The sequence below is a fragment of the Capra hircus genome, chromosome 18, assembly GCF_001704415.2.
Source record: "Capra hircus breed San Clemente chromosome 18, ASM170441v1, whole genome shotgun sequence".
NCBI classification, from domain to species: domain Eukaryota; kingdom Metazoa; phylum Chordata; class Mammalia; order Artiodactyla; family Bovidae; genus Capra; species Capra hircus.
Window position 1 is genome coordinate 23,389,271 of NC_030825.1, and position 23,226 is coordinate 23,412,496.

General features: G+C 35.8%; 1 protein-coding gene across 3 annotated transcripts in view; it reads right to left on the reverse strand.

Annotated features, from left to right (window-relative positions):
- RPGRIP1L (RPGRIP1 like) overlaps nucleotides 1-23,226 on the reverse strand; it is a 100,552-nt gene that overhangs the window by 71,198 nt on the left and 6,128 nt on the right. For all 3 annotated transcript variants that reach the window (XM_013971052.2, XM_013971050.2, XM_005691981.3), the window contains exons 4-9: nucleotides 20,480-20,778; nucleotides 18,043-18,145; nucleotides 16,358-16,501; nucleotides 4,700-4,805; nucleotides 2,532-2,678; nucleotides 1,128-1,201 (exon numbers count right to left, since the gene is read on the reverse strand). In XM_013971052.2, the coding sequence (XP_013826506.2) occupies nucleotides 1,128-1,201; nucleotides 2,532-2,678; nucleotides 4,700-4,805; nucleotides 16,358-16,501; nucleotides 18,043-18,145; nucleotides 20,480-20,778 (873 nt within the window). The remainder of the gene's footprint in view (nucleotides 1-1,127; nucleotides 1,202-2,531; nucleotides 2,679-4,699; nucleotides 4,806-16,357; nucleotides 16,502-18,042; nucleotides 18,146-20,479; nucleotides 20,779-23,226) is intronic.

Sequence of the window (23,226 nt, forward strand, 5' to 3'; positions counted from 1 at the left end):
AACTTGCTACTGGTAACTAATATAATGAGCCACTGTGCAAAGATAATTAACACTAGGATAAGCAATGTAGGTGATACTCTACAATGATGCGTAACATTAATTTAGGTATCTTCTCAAAGTAAACCAAAATAAAAGCCTCTCCTTATTACTTGTTTAATTTGTAAGATGTAAATTTAGCTTACAAAACATATCAAACAAAACCCAGTTAAAAAGTTAAAGCTATATCTGTAGATCAGTAGCTATATGTGTATATCTGTAGCTATTTTCTGATGTTTCAGAATGTGACCAACTAGAAGCAACTGTTGAATATCAGCTCCAACATAAATATATATGTCAATATATATAAAATTTACTTACATGTAAATCTGTATTTATCATTAATCGTATCATACACTGAAAAGACTTATAAGTACACACACGTGTGTATCACTTAATTAAACAAAGTTGTGGAGCAGAATTTTGTTTCTAAAATTACTAGAAAGGATTAATTTTTAAAATACCATAATTATGAAGCAGATTTAAAAAAAAAAGGAAAGCAGCTCTCTAAAATACATCTTAGGATAAAGATGCTGTGTTTCTCTTTTTAAGAACCAGAAAAAACAAAGACCTTTGCTCTCATCAATGGAATTAGGCTCAGCTAATAGGCTGGGTAGCCCAGCAGAACAAACAAGGGCTTGAAGAGACCAAGAGACGTTCAAATATGATCTCTATTACTTCATAGCTTTAAGAACTCAGGTAAATTTACTTAATTCTATTTTATTTTCAATTTCTCCAAAGCGGGCATTAATAATGCCTACATTTCCAAGTTGTTGTAAGGAATTTATAACAATGCACAAGCAGAGTATTTATTACAGTGCCTGCAAACTTGCAGTCTGTGTTCAAGAAATGATAGCAGTTGTTACTGACAACAAAGTGCTATGGTTTTCTTAGTAACTGACTGCAGTTCAGGTTAAAGAACTTATTACCAATCCCTTAAAAAAGCTTATTTTTCTTTTGTTACATGTATAGATTTCTTGCAATCAGCTGTAGCTAATTCTTTCATGAATATTAGGTTTTCTGACATTCAGTGTTTTGATAGAAAAGATCTCAAACAAGAGAAGGAGAGAACACGTGGAATCATGATTTACCTGTTATAAAGTTTATCATAGTTTTCCTTTAGAAGTTCCCGCTCCTTTTCTAAATCACTAATTCTATCCTGCAGCTGAAATGAAAAGAAAATTACACACTAAGTATATAAAACCACCTAGGGATAAAAAAAAAACACAAAAACACATATGAGGAGACAAACATGTTTCAGTCTTGATTTCTACATTGCAGCCATGAACTAGGCCATGTATATTGTCTGTATCTAATTTAGCATCAGTTTTTTCCAAGTTGTTAAGTAAACATGAAATTAATATTTCTGTTTTAATTTACTAAGAACGTATACACTGCTTTATGGCAACATGTGCCAAAACTCAATAAAGGATGTGTTAAAAGCTTGCTATTAGGTTTGGGGAAACATAATATTTTTTTACTCTCCTCCCTGATGGATTCCATCATTATATTCATTTTGTATAAATTTCCAATTCCTCCCCTCCCAAAATTAAAGGATTAAGCTTTCTTTTGGTTTGTGGTTCAGACAAATTGTGTCAATCACTATTTACTCTGAACACACAATTTCTCATGTTACCTGGAATTTACAAAGAAACAGTCGTACATCTTTCAAATGACTGAACAAATTAAACTGTATACCTTGCTTTATCCCAACGTATAAATGAATAATATTTTTAGAAATAAATATAGGCCAATAATTATATATTGATGACTAAAATGTAGCTTCTGAATTTATTTCTAGTATTTCAGTTTAATTCACCAGTATATTTCGTTGTTACAACCTTTTCCCATGGATCAGAGTACTCTTAAAATTCATTCCCTTCTCAAAATTCTCTTTTGATGCCAATATGAGACACTGTAAAAGATTCTTCCAAGATGACAAGAGAAAGTAGGCATCTTATTTCATTTCCATTCTCTTTAAGGACAAGGTTAACAGACTACAGAAAGATTGTGCGAGCTGGGAAACATGAGAAGCAACATGAATAGGAAGATGAGTTTTCAAACAACGTCTTAGAAAAAAAAATTTCTAAAAATTGCTGACATTATACGGCAGAACATTTTCCTCCTTAGAGACAGATATATTCCTATAATTGTTCTGATATCTCAAATGACTAATAAGCTGTTAAGACTGAGACAGTTAAGTTCCTCAGGTAATCTGGTATCTGTTTAAAAATGTCATGGTTAAAAAAAAAGCCATGGTTTTCCTTTCCTCACGATCCTTAATCCTTTATATACACAGTGGATCTCAGCACATTTGTAAGTATTGTTAAGTACCGATTTGCCATGCACATATTACTGGGTGCCCTCAAAGTGCCATGGATGTAGTTTAGGATTCTGAAGTCAATATAATATTTAAAGTGTCTCTATTTGACTTTTTCAAAACAGTTATAGACAAGTGTTAATGTAACGAATGGCTAAATATTTCAGGAGCTTACCTCTTCTATTCTTCTTTCAGAAAACGTCATGGAACGTAACTGTTTCTCAAGACTGCAGCATTTTAAACGTTGTTCTTTAAGTTGCAGATTTAGCTCATCTCCATTTGCCATTAAGGCATCATGGCTGATCCGGAGAGTTTTTTGCTTCTAAAAAACAAAAAGAAAATCCTTTCAAAACTATTTTTGGATTCTGCTTTGAATGAATGATTACCATTCCAAAAAATGAATTTACTCCAGAAGTTCATGTTACACAGTTTATTCTTTATAAAGTTTACTACCAACATTGTATACGTGCTACTGTATTACTGTGCTACTATACAATGCATAATGTCTCCATACAAGGTAGTCTTGGCCCAAGGGTTTCATGAGGAAGAAAATATTTTAGCACAGAGTCACACAATGCAGTCTGGTTTTGTCCTTTATTTTATTTTCCCCTAGTTTTTTGACTTGTTGATAGTGACCAGTGAGTAACTTAGTTTTAGCGGATAATTTTTTTTTTTCATTTCGCTGTGGGTACAGTGGTTGGAAATACTGTCTAAAAAATGCTGCTGCATGGGTTAAAAATAAATTCTGATCACAAATACTCAAAATGAAAAGATCTGTTGCCACACCAGATAAACAGCTTTGGAAGGTTAGCTTCTAATTTTAATACAATTATGAATTTCAATTTCATAAAATAGATACTGAAGTCATTTCAAAAATTGATCTACTTATGAATATGTTTTAAATTCAGTTTTATATACTTAAATGCCACATACTTCTTTTAGAAATAAAAAAGGTGATTACACTAAAGTCTTTTCATAGTCTGTATGACCATAACACGTAATGCCTCCTCTGCTAATTTAAATCATGAAAGTTCTACTGAAGTTCTTCAATTTTTTAAAAAAAACATGGATATTGAGATCGTTGAGTTTAATTTTTGTTAATCTTGGTATTATTATAGAATACTATCTTTAACTAGTTTTCTTTGGGTTACCTCAGTGAAGCTGTTGGTCTGAACCTCTCAAATCTCTACCCAACGTCAATTCCAAAAGAGATATCTGTGTTATCAAAGACACTTGCTACTCATGGTATTAAACAAATATGTACAAATACCTGGAGTCACTGTAAAATGGAAATCAAAACAGTCAAAGTGATAAATGAATGTAGAGCCACTCTTTAATTCCTTTCTTAATTCCTCCTTTAGAGATGGCTTTCAACTACATGTATTTTAAACCTCCTTTTTCCAACTATCTACTGATAGCACTATCAATCCCACTCTCTAATTAATTTCTCTTCCATACACACTCACATTTATATGGAAGGCAATGTATTACTTGACATTTAAAGAGGTTACTGCAGGATGAAACACTATCCAGAGTATGGTTGAAAATATTTATCTAATTCAACAGTGAATTTAGGCTTCAGATGACCCTATGCTTTGCATCAATTTACTGCTTTCCTTGTTTCAGTACTTCAAAGAAAGCATTGCTTAATATGAATTCTGCTCATCTGGAATGCTTTGGAGTTCATTAATTCCAGAAACTATATTAATTATGCAGTGCCAATAAACAGGAATGCTCTGATGGCACATTCCTGTGGGGCCACAGTCCTTGTGAAAACCACCATGGGGACAAGAGTACCGCGTACTGTCAACCCGAACGGTGAGGATTTAAAACAAACACACTGACAGGAGATGTGATGGGTATTCAAATATTTTCTGAAACTAGTAGTAAAAAACCAAAATATCACATATCAAAATAGATTTAACAAAACTTGGTTATTAACCTATTCTAAGCACTGATCTATCTTAGATACTTCATAAATGTGTGGAACTGAAGATATATACAAAAACATCTAAAACTTCATTGCTATATGCCCATATGATTTCAGATAAAAGGACTGAAGAATAAATTTTCTTGACATGAGATGATTTATGATAAATGTGTTTATTATTTTAAGATGACACAGGTATTCATAAAAAGTCCAAGCAGTTATTTCTTCAGTTAATTAAGTTATAAATAACTAACCATATCAGAAGGGAAATAATACACACTTGAGAATAAAAAGAGCAATCTTTAAAAACTACTTTTTAGTGTTATGACCATTCTACTTTAAAAAATGTTTGAACATTATTTTTGAAACTCTGTATCTATATATCACCCTAATAAAATAATTTATCACAGTACCTCTTGAAGCTGAATAAATTTTCCTTCCATTACTGAAAGGGCATTGCTCTTCTCCACTAGTTGCTTATGAAGCTTAATCATTTCTACGTTGTCCCGAATGTTTGACCTTCAATGATGTATTTAAGAAAACGACAGAGACAGAATTAAAAATGCAAGACAACAGGAAAAAAAAAATCTGTGGTGAGACTATAATTTTTCATTGACTGTTACACAGAAAAAAATTTACACACATGCTTATTAGTCATTGAGGTTTCTAGTTTATTATACACTCAGGATAGACTTACTGTTTAAAACCAACCAATAATAATTCTTGAACTTTCATAAACACATAGACTCTCAGAGTTTGAAGGGAGCCCCATATTTGATTTTGTCACTTCTACACAGTATCATTTTATAGTGTCCTGAAAGATGTGCAAAAGGACATCAGTCTTTAGCACAGCCATCATTCCACCACCAAACTTCAGGCTTATTTTAAGGAGGACTATCATATTGTTTTTCTCTAAATGAAAAATATGCCATACAGCTACTCATCTTTCTACAACTCCCTCGAAACAAATGGTATCACAAGATTATCATTTAGTGGAGTTTCCTCCTGGAGTTCAGACTTTTCAAAATATTTCCAAAAAAAAAGTGACTTAGCATTTTATACTAATAATGCCCAAAGCTGGCATTTAAATATGTTGCAGATGTGCCTGTAGCTGTAAGAGATCATTTAACGTCCATAGGGTATATAGAAACTCTATATGCTGCAATACAAGTTTGTATTTTTCCTACTGAGATTAAAGCAAACGCAGAATTTAACAGGAAGATCTTGTTAAAGGTTAATCATAGATCTAAATGAATACCTGTTTTCAAAAGGCATTTATTTTCCTGACAGAGAAAGAAGTTTCCTTAATTTAATATGTTTTACATTCAAAAGTATTTTAAAAATTGTGAGGCTTGGTTTTAAACTTCATTTTCTAAGAAAAATAAACACAAAAATCTTAAGTTCAGAAAATATTTCAGTATTTAAAGTAAGTAATTCTACTTCCAAAACTTATCTAGTATACACATATTGGAAAAATTGTCACAATGCCCTACTGGAACCAGAAAATGGACTACAAAGCTCACACATCTGTAAACCAGCTGAGGACTTGAAATACTTAATTTTCCTCTTTGATATTTGAAAGTTCATTGTATTTTGGCATCAGACAGTTAGTTGTCCTCACACAGAAGATAAACAAGTCCAAGAACCTGGATCTTGCCCAGAGTACAGTCTTAACACAATGTTAAAATAATTATGTGTCTAAAACATGTTATCTAGTAGTTCCAAGCACACATTCAACAGTATGCTCACCAATATTCCCCTCAGTATTATTTTTACTTACTAAAAAAATAATAATAATATGAAGGGAAAATATTTTTTGAATAGGTCAATAGAAAATAGCATATTTTTTCATATTTAAAAGTCAAAATTAACTTATCTGTTTTCTCCAGAATTACTTGGTTTGACTGCTCAACAGTGAGTGACATTTACTGTTACAGAAGGACAGAACATTGTTCAAATAATTTCAATCTCTACTTATATTTTCAGCTGTAATTCATCTTTTATTCTTCTTGTTTTTAAGCATGTTAGTATTTTCAAGATTAAATATATATGACATATGTATGAATAACAACTAGTATGTGATGACATTAACAAAAAATTAAGTCCCAACAACCCATTTAGCCTCATAGGGTCATATAAACAGCAGGTTTAAATTTTGAAATTTCTTTGTAAGAAAAAGGCCAGTAAGTATCTTAGAAAAACTTTCAGTGGTCTAATTGGTAGATGCTTTCTTAAATATTTCCTAAAGTCCTGGGAGTTTAAACTTTTCATAGTATTGCCAAGAAAGGTGACTTGGTGTTTTATATAATGATGCCCAATGAGTAGGCACAAATACAACGGAAGTAGTATTTAGAAAACAATGATAACAATGTGGTACTTTAAATGAAAAATCAGTTCATTACAGAGTACATGTACTCTGAAACAACATAGCACCTGGAAATCTTTAATAATTATTCTAAAGTTTTAGGGGCTCTATACATAATGGCTGGGGCTTCCCAGGTAAAAAAATCCACCTCCCAATGCAGGAGGCTTTAGAGATGCAGGTTTGATCCCTGGGTCTGGAAGATTCCCTGAAATAGGAAATGGTAACCCACTTTAGCATTTAGTATTCTTGCCTGCAAAATTCCACAGACAGAGGAGCCTGGTGGGCTATGGTCAACGGGGTCACAGAGAGTTGGATACAACTGAGTGACTAAGCATGACAGATAATGGTTATCATTATGATGGGGTATTTCTGATGGGGACAGTGAAAAGGAAAGATCACTTGCTATTAAGCTGATAGTGAAGAGTCGATGATATAAAGTGCATGAAAGTTAAAAGCAACACTGTGATGAATGTGGCCTGGTCTTCAGAAAGGTATACAATGAAAAGTCATCTCAGATCTGCCAATCAACATTTTTACACAGATGAAATACAGTAAAAGAATGTGGGTATATGTGAGAGAGGCAAGAGGGAAGAAGACGTCACGGAAAGCTGACAAGGAACGAGGGAAGGATACTCGAAGGCAAGAGGGAGCTAGAGTCCTTGCTAAGTGGCCTGCAGAGGAAGGCCTCAGGTTGGTTTCCTCTGAAGAGCAGACAGGGCTAATTTATGAACAATATTTTAAGTGACCGCCATATAATATGTTCCTGCCCTGTTCTATGTGCTGTGAAGGGAACATGAAGTCTTCAGGATGATGACATTTGAACAGAAAGAACAATGCATAGCAAACACATTCAGATGAACTCAGACGGTCATGCAACAATTCATACATACTGCATTATACATGGTGAAATGATCTGCAAATGGATATCAAGCACACTAATTATGCGCTTTGTAAAAATAAATTTCTCATATTTTTCAACAGGGATTTTGGAAAAAAAAAAACCTATACAAAATTAAGTTGGAAAATGTGGTTTCTTTTCTTTTTTTTGCAGACATATTATTTAGAATTATGATCAAATCTTTTAAAACTATGAGAAGAGCTGTTGGCCCATCGCTAAGATTAAAAACAAACTAAAATAAATTAGATTTTATGTTGAAAAAAGTAATCCAGCTCTCAAACCTATGTGCCAAGTTTCTCTCATATAATTTGAAACAGTCAAGCAATAAACTCTGGAAGAGGAATTTCTAATGGAAGCCTTGAAAACACTTGACTCCAGCTCTGCTACTGGGTGCCATAATAAATCCAGAAACTTAAAACCTCAAATATACTGGAGAAGGAAAAACTTTCAGTGGTGCGATGTAATGTATAGTCTAATATGAAAGCTTAAGAAGCCAAAACTTTGCTCCAGTGAAAGTTTCTAATACTTCACTTCCTAGGCACACAGTTCCTCCCCGCCTTCACACTCGTTAACATTTCTTTCTTGGCTACAGTATGGATTATGAATGCTAAAAAAAAGCTTCTTGATTATTTGACGCAAAGATGTTATAATATCATTTTTAGCACCATTTAGAAGGGAAGGTTTTAGAACACAAAAGGTAGGCTATGAAATTCTGCAAAGTTATTAGGTAAGATATTTATGAGATAGAATGAAGAGGTTCTTTTTGAATAATAGTGTTAGGCTGACTTCATTTGGAGGATAAGCTTGAAAACAATCTTAGAATTCAAAAAAACTCCAATTTTTTTTTTTTAAATAGTGGCAGGCAGACAGTCTCTAAGCATATGGGTCATTCCTAGCTCTTATTAGGGAAACACATGTGTGCTAAGTCACTTCAGTTGTGTCGGACTCTGTGTGACCCACTGACTGTAGTCTGCCAGGCTTCTGTGTCCATGGGATTCTCCAGGAAAGAATACTGGAGTGGGTAGCCATGCCCTTCTCCAGGGGATCTTTCCGACCCAGGGACTGAACTCGTGTCTGTCTCCTGTCAATAAAGGACAGAAATGGTATGCACCTAACAGAAGCAGAAGATATTAAGAAGAGGTGTAAGAATACACAGAACTACGCAAAAAAGATCTTCATGACCCAGATAACAATGGTGTGATCACTAACCTAGAGCCAGACATCCTGGAGTCCAAAGTTAAGGATGCATCATTACGAACAAAGCTAGTGGAGGTGATGGAATTCCAGCTGAGCTATTTCAAATCCTAAAAGATCATGCTGTGAAAGTGCTGCACTCAATATGCCAGCAGATTTGGAAAACTCAGCAGTGGCCACAGGACTGGAAAAGGTCTTCATTCCAATCCCAAAGAACAGTAATGCCAAAGAATGTTCAAACTACTGTATAGTTGTACTCATCTCACACGCTAGCAAAGTAATGCTCAAAATTCTCCAAGCTAGGCTTCAACAGTACATGAACCGAGAATTTCCAGATCTTCAAACTGGATTTAGAAAGGGCAGAGGAACCAGAGACCAAATTGCCAATATCCTCTGAAAAAGTAAGGGAATTAAAAAAAAAAAATCTACTTCTGCTTCATTGACTACGCTAAAGCCTTTGACTGTGTGGATCAAAACAAACTATGGAAAGTTCTTCAAGAGATGGGAATACAAGACCACCTAACCTGCCTCCTGAGAAATCTGTATGCAGGTCAACAAGCAACAATTAATACCAGTCATGGAACAACGGACTGGTTCCAAGTTGGGAAAGGAGTACATCAAGGCTATATATTGTCACACTGCTTATTTAACTTATATGCAGAGTATATCATGAGAAACACTGGGCTGGATGAAGCACAAGCTGCAATCAAGATTGCCGGGAGAAACATCAATAACCTCAGATATGCAGGTGACACCACCCTTATGGCAGAAAGCGAAGAGGAACTGAAGAGCCTCTTGATGAAAGTAAAAGATGAGAGAGAAAAGGCTGGCTTAAAACTCAACATTAAAAAAACTAAGATCATGGCATCTGATCCTATTACTTCATGGCAAATAGAAGGGGAAACAATGGAAACAGTGACAGACTTTATTTTCTTGGGCTCCAAAATCACAGCCAAGAAATTCAAAGACATTTACTCCTTGGAAGAAAAGCTATGACAAACCTAGACAGCATATTAAAAAGCAGAGACAGTACTCCTCTGGCAAAGGTCCGTCTAGTCAAAGCTATGGTTTTTCCAGTAGTCAGGTATGGATGTGAGAGCTGGACCATAGAGAAAGCTGAGTGCCAAAGAAATGATGCTTTGGAACTGTGGTGTTGGAGAAGACTCTTGAGAGTCCCTTGGACTGCAAGGAGATCCAACCAGTCCATTCTGAAGGAAATCAGTCCTGAATACTCATTAAAAGGACTGGTGCTGAAGCTGAAGCTCCAATACTTTGGCTACCTGATGCAAAGAACTGACTCATTGGAAAAGACCCTGCTGGGAAAGACTGAAGGCAGGAGAAGGGGGCAACAGAGGATGAGATGGTTAGATGGCATCACTGACTCGATGGACATGAGTTTGAGTAAGCTCTGGAGTTGGTGATGTACAGGAACGCCTGGTGTGCTGCAGTCTTACGGGGTCGCAAAGAGTTGTACATGACTGAGCAACTGAACTGAACTGTCTCCTGTATTGGCAGGAGACAAAGGTAACAATAGAGTATCACTCCTGAATAGAATTACAGGAGGTTACTAGGAAGTTAAATGGAATAAGCTTCACTAAAATAGCTGAGCAAAGTCTATTTGAAAGGTCATGACTTTGTCCAAAACTGCAACTTTAGTTCACAGATGAAAATAATGCTCCCTCATTTTAGATGCATAAAGGAAAAAGTTTCTATGTGTATGCTTATTTGCCTGTGGATTGCATCTTTCTTGCGGTATTGGGTCAAAACATAAATAAGAACTCAATATTTTCTTATTCTCAAACATCTACAGGGAATGGAAGGGGACAGTTATATAGGCTTTTCTACATGGACATAATCATACTCTTCTGAAAATAGAGGGAGCACGCCCAAAGACTGGTTGGGGACAGGAAGGACCCAAATCCTGGCTCATCTTCTTAAGGGGCCATTTTGAAGTTCAAGTTTGTGGATTCTGACCAGTAATGAGAATTTGAGAATTATATTCAATATATTGAAAAGCCCAATGAGAGTGTAGACTTACTGGCAACTGAGTTTTACAAGTGAACTAAAGGCCTTACATTGTTTTCACTTTTTGATAGAATTATAGCAAATCAGTGCAAAATTATAGGCTATGTCACAATTATCTTGAAATGATTAGCATAATACAGGTTTTGGATGAAAAAAAAACCCAACAAATTGATTAAATTAATATATACTGCTTAGTTAGGAGGCAAAAATCTTTCAGAATCACAAGGTCCCTGGGGATAAAAGCAACTGTTGTTTTAAAGGACAGAAAACCACTCACTCATTTCAGCCCTCTTCATTTCACAGCTGGGGTAGCTAACTGAGGCATTCTGCCAGTTTCTACATGAGGGAGCCAGGTCTAAGAGATAAATTCTTCCCACTCTTGTGCTTCCTTCCTCTGAGATGTTCCTGAGTTTTAGCTTTGCTTCCACTATCAAGTACGCTCTAATACATTAGTTACTATTAATTTTGATAATTTCTGTGGTTTAAATAAAGTGCATGGGAAACATGCCAAGCAGCTATCACAGAAAAACCTTAGATAACAGTCATAATAAAAAACATGGGGATAAAAGACATAGTATTTGAGCTTGATAACTTTTCACTAGGCAAATTCTAAGGTACTCAAAATACCAGTAGGAACTTGTTGGATATATTTTTAAAAGATGACAGATCACCTCTCTGTATCAATGATGTCTACGTGGTTGTCTCTAGCCCCAGTTTCCCTTCCCTCCGAGAGCCAGATGTACCCTCTAAATTAGGGGGCTGGGCAATTGGACAAATCCAAATGGAGGGGCACTCTGCAAACAACCATCATCAATGGTCTGGAAGACTAGGGAACATCTTGAGAATTAGGGAATCCTAAAAAGTTGTGACGAATAATTACAATACATGGTCCTTGGTTGGATACGAGATTAAAACAAAGAAAAACAAAAGAAAAATAGCAATTAAAAACAAAATAAAAAATAAAAATAGCTATCAAGGCTATTAATGGGATAATGGGGTGTTCATTGGAAGGACTGATGTGAAGCTGAAACTCCAATACTTTGGCCACCTCATGCAGAGTTGACTCATTGGAAAAGACCCTGATGCTGGTAGGGATTGGGGGCGTGAGAAGAAGGGGACGACAGAGGATGAGATGGCTGGATGGCATCACCGACTCGATGGACATGAGTTTGAGTGAACTCCAGGAGTTGGTGATGGACAGGGAGGCCTGGCGTGCTGTGATTCATGGGGTTGCAAAGAGTCGCACACGACTGGGCGACTGAACTGAACTGATTGCATCATTCATTGTGAAATGTCCTGAATGTGTGACTGGTGTCCTGTGGTTATGTAGGAAGATGTCCTTGTTCATAGAAGGTGCTTAGCAGGGTACAGAGGGTGGCATGATATATGCACCTACCTCTCAGAGAGAGAAAAGACACAGGGAAGGAGGAGAGTGGGCCTGTGCCTGAGTGAGCAGAATGCAGGACAGGCTGTGTCATTCACAAACATGCCAAGGGGTAAAAGGCATGTGTGTTCAAGGTACTAATTCTTGCAACTTTGCTGTAGGTTTGCCATTTCTCAAAATGAAATGCTGGGGAAGTCCTCTGAGTGCCAGGAAGTAATCCGTGTCTGTGCACAGCTGGAAAGATGGAGCCCTGAAAGCCAAGCTGCTTTGTACACTGCACGACTGCAAAAAGTCTCTGTGTTTTTAAGATCCGAGAGTGTGCCGTCAACCAAAGGCAAGAGGACAAGTCAGAGTGTCTGAAATATTTATGGGTTAAATTTCTTCCAGTGGGACATTATGGGACTTACATGATTTTTAATTAAGAAGGTAAATACCCTAACATTTACTTAAAAAAAAAAACAAAAAACACTTAGTACAAACCAGTTACACATTTGGTAAGAGTATAAATATTTGGGGAGTTGAAAAAGTCAGTAAAAGGTAAAATCATCCTGATTTTAATGTTCATGTACATGTGTTCACTGGTTACTGCTTTGCATTTAATTTAAGACGGCCTTTTTAATAAGCAGAAAATGTGCATTTTTATATTGTTTAAATTTTAATATGGATTTTTGTTCAAAACAACACAGACATTCAGGCTACTTGTAAATGATACAAGATTTTTTGCTAATGAGGCATTATGTAGAACATATGCAAAAATCACAACTCAGTCTTCCAAAATAGACCACAATAACAGGAAAAAACATGATTTTAATAAAAAAGAGCAGTACTGGGCTTTTACTTCAAAGCAATTAAGGGCTTTGGATAACCAAAAGTTTATGTCAAGCTGATGCCAAACCAAACTGGTCTATTAAACACATACTACGAAGAGTTTCTGTAATATTCTATGAAAAGGCTCTTTGCCATAAATATCAGGCACCACACTCTGAAGATTACAACTACTTTAGGTTCATGTTTGAGAACAAGGAGTCCAGCATTCAGATCAGACTTCTAGAATTTCAAATCTGAAATACTGTACCCGTGAAAGAGAAGTTTAAATATGTTTTCCATTTTGTGATTTTTCTCTACAGTAAATTATACCAAGTCTTATATTCTCCCCAACATTTTTCAACAGTTTTCCATTAGTCTCAAAAAAAAATTGCTGTTACACATAAAATTCTGAGCTATGTGTAAACATATAAGAAAAAAAAAAGACTTGAAGACCCTTATTTGAAGTCATTTCTTCAGTTTTCAACAACTGTATCTCAAGAAGCAATATGTTATTCACCTTCTTAGAAGCAATAACCAGCAATTTTCAATTTATAAAATCTGTGTGGTAGGGTGTAAGTTGCTTGCTTTCTTTGGTCTCTGCAACAAAAGTTTCTCTTAACTGTCTGTCCTTCACAATGACAAAAAATTGGGGTGAATAATACAATCCCCTAAAGAAAGCCTTAGTTTACTTTGTAAGGAAAACTTCTCCTGTGTATATGCTGATGTCTCCTGCTGACAACACGTATACTGGAAAACATGCAGACCTGTCTGTTACTCTGGTTCTGCTGTTATCTAGTCCTAGGACTGAAGAACTCTCGGATTTCCCTTTCAATTAACACTAAACACTAGTTCTCAGATGATCCTCCTTTGGAAGGAGGAATGGCCAACATAGGGTCAATCTTACCCTTTGGGAATTTAAGAAATATAAAAGAAATTGGGATTTCCTGGTGGCTTAGAGGTAAAGACAGAGAAGGTGATGGCACCCCACTCTAGTACTCTTGCCTGGCAAATCCCATGGACAGAGGAGCCTGGTAGGCTGTAGTCCATTGGGTCGCTAGGAGTCGGACACGACTGCGTGACTTCACTTTCACTTTTCACTTTCATGCATTGGAGAAGGAAATGGCAACCCAGTCCAGTGTTCTTGCCTGGAGAATCCCAGGGATGGGGGAGCCTGGTGGGCTACTGTCTCTGGGGTCACACAGAGTCGGACATGACTGAAGCGACTTAGCAGCAGCAGCGGTAGAGAGAACCCGCCTGCAATGCAGGAGACATGGGTTTGATTCCTGATTTGGGAAGATCCCCTGGAGAAGGAAATGGCTATCCACTCCAGTATTCTTGCCTGGAGAACTCCACGGATAAAGGAGCCTGGCGGGTTATAGTCCATGGGGTCAAAAACATGAGTTAGCGACTGAGCAGGCATGCAACTGAGAAAGAAGTTTGACATCCTTGTATTCAGCTGTTGAGGAATGGCTCCAAGCTTGGGCTTGGACTAATGCACAGTTTTTATATTCATATAATATTTAAATATGGCTATTGGCAATTCATTAATATCACCATATTCGCTGTTGGGGTCTTCAGCACTGTTCTTCACAAGGAACCATTTCTTGGTTTTCCAAGAAGGCTAAGTTTATTCTTAGGGGAAAATGGGTAACTCCCAGGTATTTAAAACCCTGGTTCAAGGCCAGCGTTCAAATTACATTCCCTAATACAAATATAATTCTCAAAAATATTCATTTTTCTTTTGCTCTGCACTTAGAAGGGTATAGAAAAGTTAACATATAGAATTTCATTATATAATTTAATTTTACACACAACTTTTTAGGAACAGAAATTAGTAGAGATAATATTAATCTTTTAAATCTCTGAAATAAAAAGTCTGCTTTATTTTTTTAAAAAACAAATCTATTATGTATCTTAGCTTTTTCAAATATTACCATGTGAGGTTAGTTTGTGAAAAGAGAATTAAACTCTGATTCTGAAATGAAAAAGTGGAAAATCATGCTTGGTTTTTTGAGAACCTAGTCACATGAGCATGATATCACTTGGTAAGGGGAAAACCAAACAGAGAATCTAGGACAGGTTTAAAAAAACATAAAGAGAGAAATAAAAGAAACAAAAAAGATCTAATAGTCACATGCAATGTGTAGACCTCATTTGGATTCTAATTCAAACAAACAGCAAGAAGTCATCTTCAGAGAGGTTGGAATATAAAATAGTTATTAGATGGTGTCAAGGAATTGCTGCTAATTTTGTTAGGTGTGATAATGGCATGGTGATTACGCTTAAAATTCCTTATCAGACAGAGCAAATATACTAAAGTATAAAGAGGCATGGTGACATGATATTTGATGGGGGCTAACTAATTAAAGAACATGAAGGTGAAGGAAAGATGAAACAAGACATGTTGATAAGTGTTAAAGCTGAATGATGAGTACACCAGATTGCAATATATTACTCTTTCTGCCTTTGGATATGCTTGTTCCAAACAAAAAAGAAAAGGGCCAAAAGGAAGAAAATAATTCAGGAAAGAACAGTAAACAGGTAAAGTCTTACTGGAAGAACAGCATGGAAGCACCAAAATGAGAGAAGAGGTATTAGAAACCAACAAATGATAAAAGAGGATGGGAAAGAAAACACTGCATATTATCCAACATCAAAAATGAAGAGGCAGGACTTCCCTGGGGTCCAGTGGTTAAGAATCCACCTGCAAGTGCAGGGGACACGGGTTTGATCCCTGGTCTGGGAAGATTCCACAGGCAGCTAAGTCCGTTTGCTGAACAACCGAAGCCTACACACCCTAGAGCCTGTGCTCCACAACAAGAGAAGCTACTGCAGTGAGAAGCCCACACACTGCAGCAACAAACACCCAGTGCAGCCATAAATGAATAAGACTTGTTTAAAAAAAAATGTAGGGGCAGCAAGGAGACTACTGAAGGGCCCCAATGTCACCATAATGATCAGCATAATTCAAGGCAAGCTCTGAATGTAAGGAGAGGTAATATCTTTATGGGATGGGAGAACAGGTACTGTACTACAGAATTTACTACCTTTTATGGGTGGAAAAGCAACTTGAACAAGGTTGGGCTTATTCACAAGGTATGCCAACAGTTGAGTCCTTGTCACACATGTTTTTCTTGGTAGGTACAATCAAATGGTATCAGAGCTTCCTACGGGTTTGGTAAAAGAGCAAAGGAGACAAGGTGAGACAGAGTAAGTCAGGGAAAAACACCATTAGCCTTGCGCTGTTGATATCAGTAGGTCTGGAGCGGACTTATGTGAAGAATGCGAAGTAAAAATATGATTTTTTAAATACACTAGACTTACCCTTCTATGGCACATGATAAAGTATTTTAAACTAATTTTGACCTTATCAAAGTGCTATTTCTGTTTTAACATACCTTTGATCTGTAGCCTGCTGTTCTCGAAGCTGAAGAAGAGATAACTCAATTTCATTTTCTTTTCTCCTCAACTGAGTTTTCAGGATCTCTGCCAAGTGCTCTAACTCTTCTATCTGGCCTCTCTGTGACTCAATAACATTTTCTCTGAAATAAAGAATCTTTACAAGAATTTGTAGTTTGAGGCAAAATCTGCAGGATTTAAAATCAGTACAAAGAAAGTGCTTCACAGTAAAGGGCAAGCAAAAGTTAAAAATTTTAGCTTAACTGCCTCTGAACACAGTAAAATAGTAGCAGATTAAATCTAATGATTTGGGAATACATATGGAAGAATTCAAGGGCTTCCCTGGTGGCTTAGCAGTAAAGAATCTGTCTGCCAATGCAAGAGATGAGGGTTCAATCCCTGGGTTGGAAAGATCCCCTGGAGTAGAAAATGGCAGCCCACTCCAGCATTCTTGCCTGGGAAATCCCATGGGCAGAGGAAGCTGGTGGGCTACAGTCCAGCGAGTCACAAAGAGTTTGACAGGACTTAGCAACTAAACAACAACAACAAAATGAAAGAATTCAAGGTATGCTTTATATTAGATAATGTCTTAGGCAATGGGTTAGACTGCAGTTCAATTCAACATAGGTTATTTACTATACACTCTGTGATCTGGTCATCTTCAGATATTTTATGCACCTTTGTTCTTTTATATGCACACTTGCCTATACCACCCAAATTAACACTTCATAGAGAGATGGCAAGAAATTTGCAAAACATAACTTAGTGGTCTTTGGTTCATATTTTCTCTCTACCAGGTCTGGCAGCATCCCAGTGTACTGAGCCTCAGCACTGGTTTGAACTCCGGCTTTTCTGCTAACAGGTAACAAGGTTAGGCTAGTCTTTTAGTTTTATTCCCTCACAGGCAATCATTACTATAATTGGTATTTAAAATATTCAAAAGAAAAAAATTAAGCCCATATTATTCTTAAGCAGCTATCTAAAATATGATATTCTTTGTCTCATGTTTTCTCTCCTCATTTAGAATTGTGACTTTTTGATGATCCAGGTGAAGACCTGTACGGTAGATAAGGTAGATTCTTATCTTTATTTGTGTGACTTACAGACTCTAAGATTACCATGAGGCTTTCATTAACGGAAAAGTAAGCTAAATGTGGCAGAAGTAACTTTTTTGAAACCATAATATGATGAAGAATGAAGTACCATAGAATCACAGTGAAACAAAATCTGACATCCATATGTATTTGATAGCTCCAAACTTTTAAGCCACTCCCTCCAATTCTTTTTTTAAACCACAGAAAGGCTAATTAATTCATGATCTAAAAAAAATTGAAAAAAAAAAAAAAAACAAACTACTTGTAATTCTTCTGAGAATGAAAATGTTGCCCGTAAAGCTTATACTATTCTAAATGACTGGGCTTTATGCCATTCCTTTGAGGGGGAAATTATAATAAAGAGAACTATTCTCTCTATATACACTTCCATTGATGCAATTGGTTAAGATATTCATTTTCCTCATTGTACTGCAAGCATGCTATGTAATACCTGTTCTTGACTCACAGATCTAGCTGGAGGAAATTTTTTGTACATAAACCAATTTTGTTTAAAATAAAGGAGAGGGAGGGATCATAAGAGACATGATCAATATACAGTGGTCTAAAGTGATCACAAAAAGCATACATACAAATTTCTTATTTCTCCTCTGGCTTCTTTGAGTAAACTGTTGCTATATTTTGTAGGCATGGGTTGCACAGTTTCTGCTCCATCTGTATCTTGGAATTTAATACCTAAAAATAAATTAATAGGATCATACAAGCAAAGTTAGAAAAGAAGGACCCTTGATTTGCTATTGTAAGGAAATCTGTAATATAAGCAAGTCTCTTCCGTACTGAGAGATGGGGCTCTACAGTACAGAGAATCAGACATACATTGTCAAAGGAAGTGTTAGATCTCAGCCACCAGCTGGCATTAAATAAAGCACAGCAAAAAGTACTGCTCATTTAACAAATTCTACTATGTAAACCAAATTACCCAGAAATATTTATTCAACTTAGATTTACAACTTCGGAAGTAAATTTTGAAAGAATCAAAGTTTTAAATTTAGGTCTTTACAATATAAACTGAGGTATGAAGGAAAAAGTTTTCAAAACCTTGATTTATTTTTTTTTAGTATTTTTGATAAAGGTTTTTTGATTTTTAAATTACTCATTCACACCATTTGACTTTACCTTCTGAACCTTACCCTTATTTGTGTAACTCATAGATACTGTGAACATAAGTAAAAATGTTTCCTCTATTTTGATTTATTTTACCCTAATAAGAAAATCCATATTTCAACAAAGATAAGTTGAGATCATTAGTAAGATTCCAAACAAAACATTTTGTTGCTGCACTTAGATACAATTTTGCTTATAAAAATAATTACATGTAATTTTTATAAACCTAATCCCATTGTTAAAAATAATGAGACATTCTTTTAATTATAAAAGTTACTTCACACTTATACAATAATTAAATGATTAGCTTTCAGTAAAGTAAGTAAATACAAAGAAAATTTTAGTCTATATAAGTAACATTTTCAAGTCTCTTCTGTTCTGTGGCTCTTCTATAAGGAGAAACTTCTATCAAACAATTTAGACAGAAATTCATAGCACTAATACCTTGTCATACTAATCTAATATTTGGGCATTGTCTTTATTTAGCATAAATAGGATCATCTTTCCCAAGTTACAGGTGACAAAACTAAGGTTCAGAGAGGATAAATGACTATTTAAACGTAAAATAAATCATGGTATACCTACCATCTTCTGAACTTTCTTCTAATCTGGTGTTATCACTCCATTTTACAGATGGGGAAAATGAGGCTCTGGGAAGTCAAGTGCTCTCAAGATGTAAAAAGTTAATTAGCAGCCAAATGTATTTTTGATTTATAATTCATTATGATTACTTTGATTATATTCAAAGCCTATTGCCAATCTCACATAGCTCGGAGTAGCCAAGCCCTTTCATCCTGCAGCTGCCTCCTGCCTGCATGGAGGCCTTATTGACTTCAAAGGAACCCTGTCTAGGGAACAGATAGTGTTAACATTTTGGCTTGCAGAAGAAAAATAGGACAAATTTTTCTCTTTTTCTGTTCAGATGGTGTTTTCTATTCCCTCGATGAACTGAAATGAAAGTTTTACATAATTTTTTATTTCCCTAAAAATGTTTGGTCTTTATGTGAAGCATATTCCAAACGAAGATGAATTAGAACTAAAATTCTATTTCCTTCCCTCGTAGTTGTAATGAAAAGAAATTAAAATAGTTATTGACTTTTTGCTTCATTAAAAATAAAGTCTGTGGGTGGAGAGAGCAATTTTTATTAGAAATATGTAGGTTCTGTGTATAGTACTGAGTCTTCTATATGCAAATGAATTGCTTTGTAAGCTGGGTAGGTTTTAGGTGATTCATTTTCAACATAAGGAAAGTGACTGACCAATGATGATATTTTGGACCTGGAAGAGACTTTTATGGTCACTTGTTTACATCCTTTTATTCTACATGTAAAGAAAACTCAAGTTCAGAATCACTAGAAAACTTGTCCAACGTCACCAAGAACCCAACTTTTTAAACCCCTAGTTACATGCACATTCCATGGTCAAGCTGCCTCCCATGATGAGAAATATTTAAACCATTCTGTACAATTTATGGAAGGCCTTTGGACAAAGACCTTAGGTGTGATTATTCAGAACAACAGTGTGACCATATAAGCAAACTAGTGGTTTCTCCATTTGCCTGAGTTAATGCGATTTTTATCACTGACTATAAAAACCAACCAAAACTAAACTAAACTTGTATTTTATGTAATTTCGTATATGCTTCTTTTACCCGTTAGAATGAATACTTATGTTCAATGTTTTACTAGACAAATCTGAGCATGATCTAGTGATTCTTATATAAAATGACCTTCATGTTAATGTGATTTTATCAAAAAGTAAAAAAAACAATTTTTTTTCTTTTGAAAGATGCTTAAAAACAGGAATAATGTAGAAATAAAACTCTGTGTGTGTGTGTATGTATGTATGTGAGTATAAAACAACCTATTAATTTAAATTTAGGATTTAATGTAAGCTTTAGTTTACCTCTCCTGGGGCACTCCTGTAAGCCTGCATTTTCATTCACTCTTCTACGCCCGGTGTTAACACGAGATTGCACGTAACTGTACGGAGTGTGCCTGTGACCCTGGATCTGAAGTTGCTGCTTGGTTGAAATCAGTCTGCTTTTGAGGACTTCATTTTGTCTTTCAAGCTCATGAACTTTCTCTTGTAGCCGCTCAATCATTTCTTCCATTTCCACATCTCTTCCCAACCGCTTGGGGCCGCCACCAACCTGTTCATATCTTTTCTTGTCATTAACTAGCCGTATTAACTTGGTGGCCATTCTAGGGAAATAATAAAAAGATGAAAAGGAATGTGAGAAGTCAGCATAAAATGCATTCTGTTGAAAGGAACATAATCACTGTGAAGACTTCAGTGCAGAACCTGAATAATAAATTTCAGGTTTTGATGTAACTATTACTGCCTGTGAAGAATCCTTTGATGATAATTGAAACCACTGGGCAACAATCTGCTTTATAGCACTGACAAATAACAGTTTCCTAAGGCTTATCATTTAAGGTTAGTAAAGAGAGGACACATATTTACTCCATATGTTCCTCAAATGCAATTTTTAACGCATGACCTTATGTAGGAATGCTGTATGCACTTAAATGTAGCTACAGATTGTGGATGTGGTGGGTTATATCTGCAAGCCACAGTAAGCTAAAACTTTTCAAAAGTATATTAAGACTATGCAGCATTTAGGTGATATATTGTTTTCAGTTTCCCTGGGATTAAGATATACTACAAATATAAAAATGCTAGAATGCATAGATACGTATTAAAAGCCCAATGAAAAATTAAAAAGAAACCCAAATATACCATTAAATGTTGCTCAGTGCTCCAGCAACATGCTTGTTTAATGGTAGAAAATAATTAGACACACAAAAAAGTATTATTTTAATGTTGCTTTTAAATTTAGACATACACTGTGCTTTTGACATCTCAGGAGTTTATACCTTTGATTCTTTTAAGTTTTGATAAAAACTGGTTAGACAGAACAAAAGACAGAAAGGGCACATGGGGGTGATGTAATATACACGTACGGAAAACATGCTTGACAGTGAATGGAAAAATCTTGGCAGTACAAGAAAGAAAAGGTGGCTTTGATGAGAGACACAAGTTCAAGACTTTACAAAATTGGTCGCACATCTTCAATAGCTGATTCTAGTTTATAGTGAATCTATTTTTATAAAGACCCAGACAGGAGATTGAAAATAAAAACACACTTCATTTTTCTTTAAACGGAGTTTTGCTTTATTTTAGCCTGGTTATGGACAGAAGCTTTTACTTAAGAGAACAAAAGTGAAATAAAAAAAACCCCTTAATAGCTTTGGGATGTCATAGTACAACCTTTTGTTGCCCTGAGCGGAGTGCTCTGTAAAAGCGGTAGTAATACATGTCTATCTACACTTCTGGCTACTCGGCCTACAGCATGTGGCATGGCGGGGGAGAGCTACGCATAACATAATCAGTTAAGATTGTTTTCTCTTTCCCTTGAGGCACATCCATTAAACATGCTTTATAAGGGATATAGGATAATAAAAACCAAGATCCAAGAGTACCACAAACACCCTAGTAAAATAATCAATGGATTAGTTCCTTTTCCACCTAATCCTGAGAAGGATATATCATTGGGAAGTTTGGGCAGGTACTGCAAACCCAACAGAGCCATGCGTGCTACCCAGCCCTCTCAGACCCTCAGCCCCACCAAATGCAGCTGCCACAGAGAGATGGTGGCCACTAAAATGAGACACCAGCCTAAATATCTGAATCTTCTGTTACACAGAGACTTTCACACAGAGATAGAGATTATGTTCAAAAGAAGACACAGATTTAATGTGAAAAAGCGGTCAACATCTAGAGAAAAGCAAACAACTCCAGTTTTTAAGGCAAGAGGAGTATACCCATAGAGAGGCTTACAATTCCTCCAAAGATACTGAAGGAAGCTTTGCCAGGAAAGGTAAGATTGCCTCTCTTTGTCCGGTGATAGCAACAATATTCATTTGATTATTTTCTATTAATGAAATAAGTGACCAGCTAAAGTTTGAGTACTTCTTTAGAAAGGTGGTTTATCAAATCTACATTTATTCTAAATAAGTGAATCTAATTATATCTTACGAATAAAGTTCTATCCATGTATCTACGTAGTATCAGTGGTGCCAAACAGAGAAGGAAATTAGAACTTTGGGTTATAGTGGTCAATGGATCACTATTCTCAGGGCTGAGTAAAATAAAATCCCTGGGGGTTAAATGGCTTGAACATGCCACAGGAGAGTGGCAGAGAGATAAAAGAACAGATGCATACAACTTGACTCCTAGCACAGTGCTTTTTCCATTAAACTATGTAGCTCATTATTAAGTTGTTTTCTACTTTCTAGCTAGGACAAATTACTAATGAGGTCAAGGTTGTGAATTTAATTCTTTTACTGACCAATTAGGTTTACAAAGAAAAAAACTGTTAAGCAGTCACAGACTAAATGCCTCATTTAGACAGGGTGATGGCTGTTACTGATCAGGAAAACAATCAGGCAAGTGAGTCACATGTCTTGCAAAAAGCCATCATCATGACTCAAAAACCAACTTAAAGCAAAAGCTCTTCACAAAGCAGGTCAGTGGGTCATTAAAACAAAGTCCACAAAGTAGGAACTGACTAGAAGTCATTCCTTTAGAGGCTAAGTTCCAAGCAGAAAAAAATAAACTCTATCTTCCTTCTTCGATCACTGTCTCAC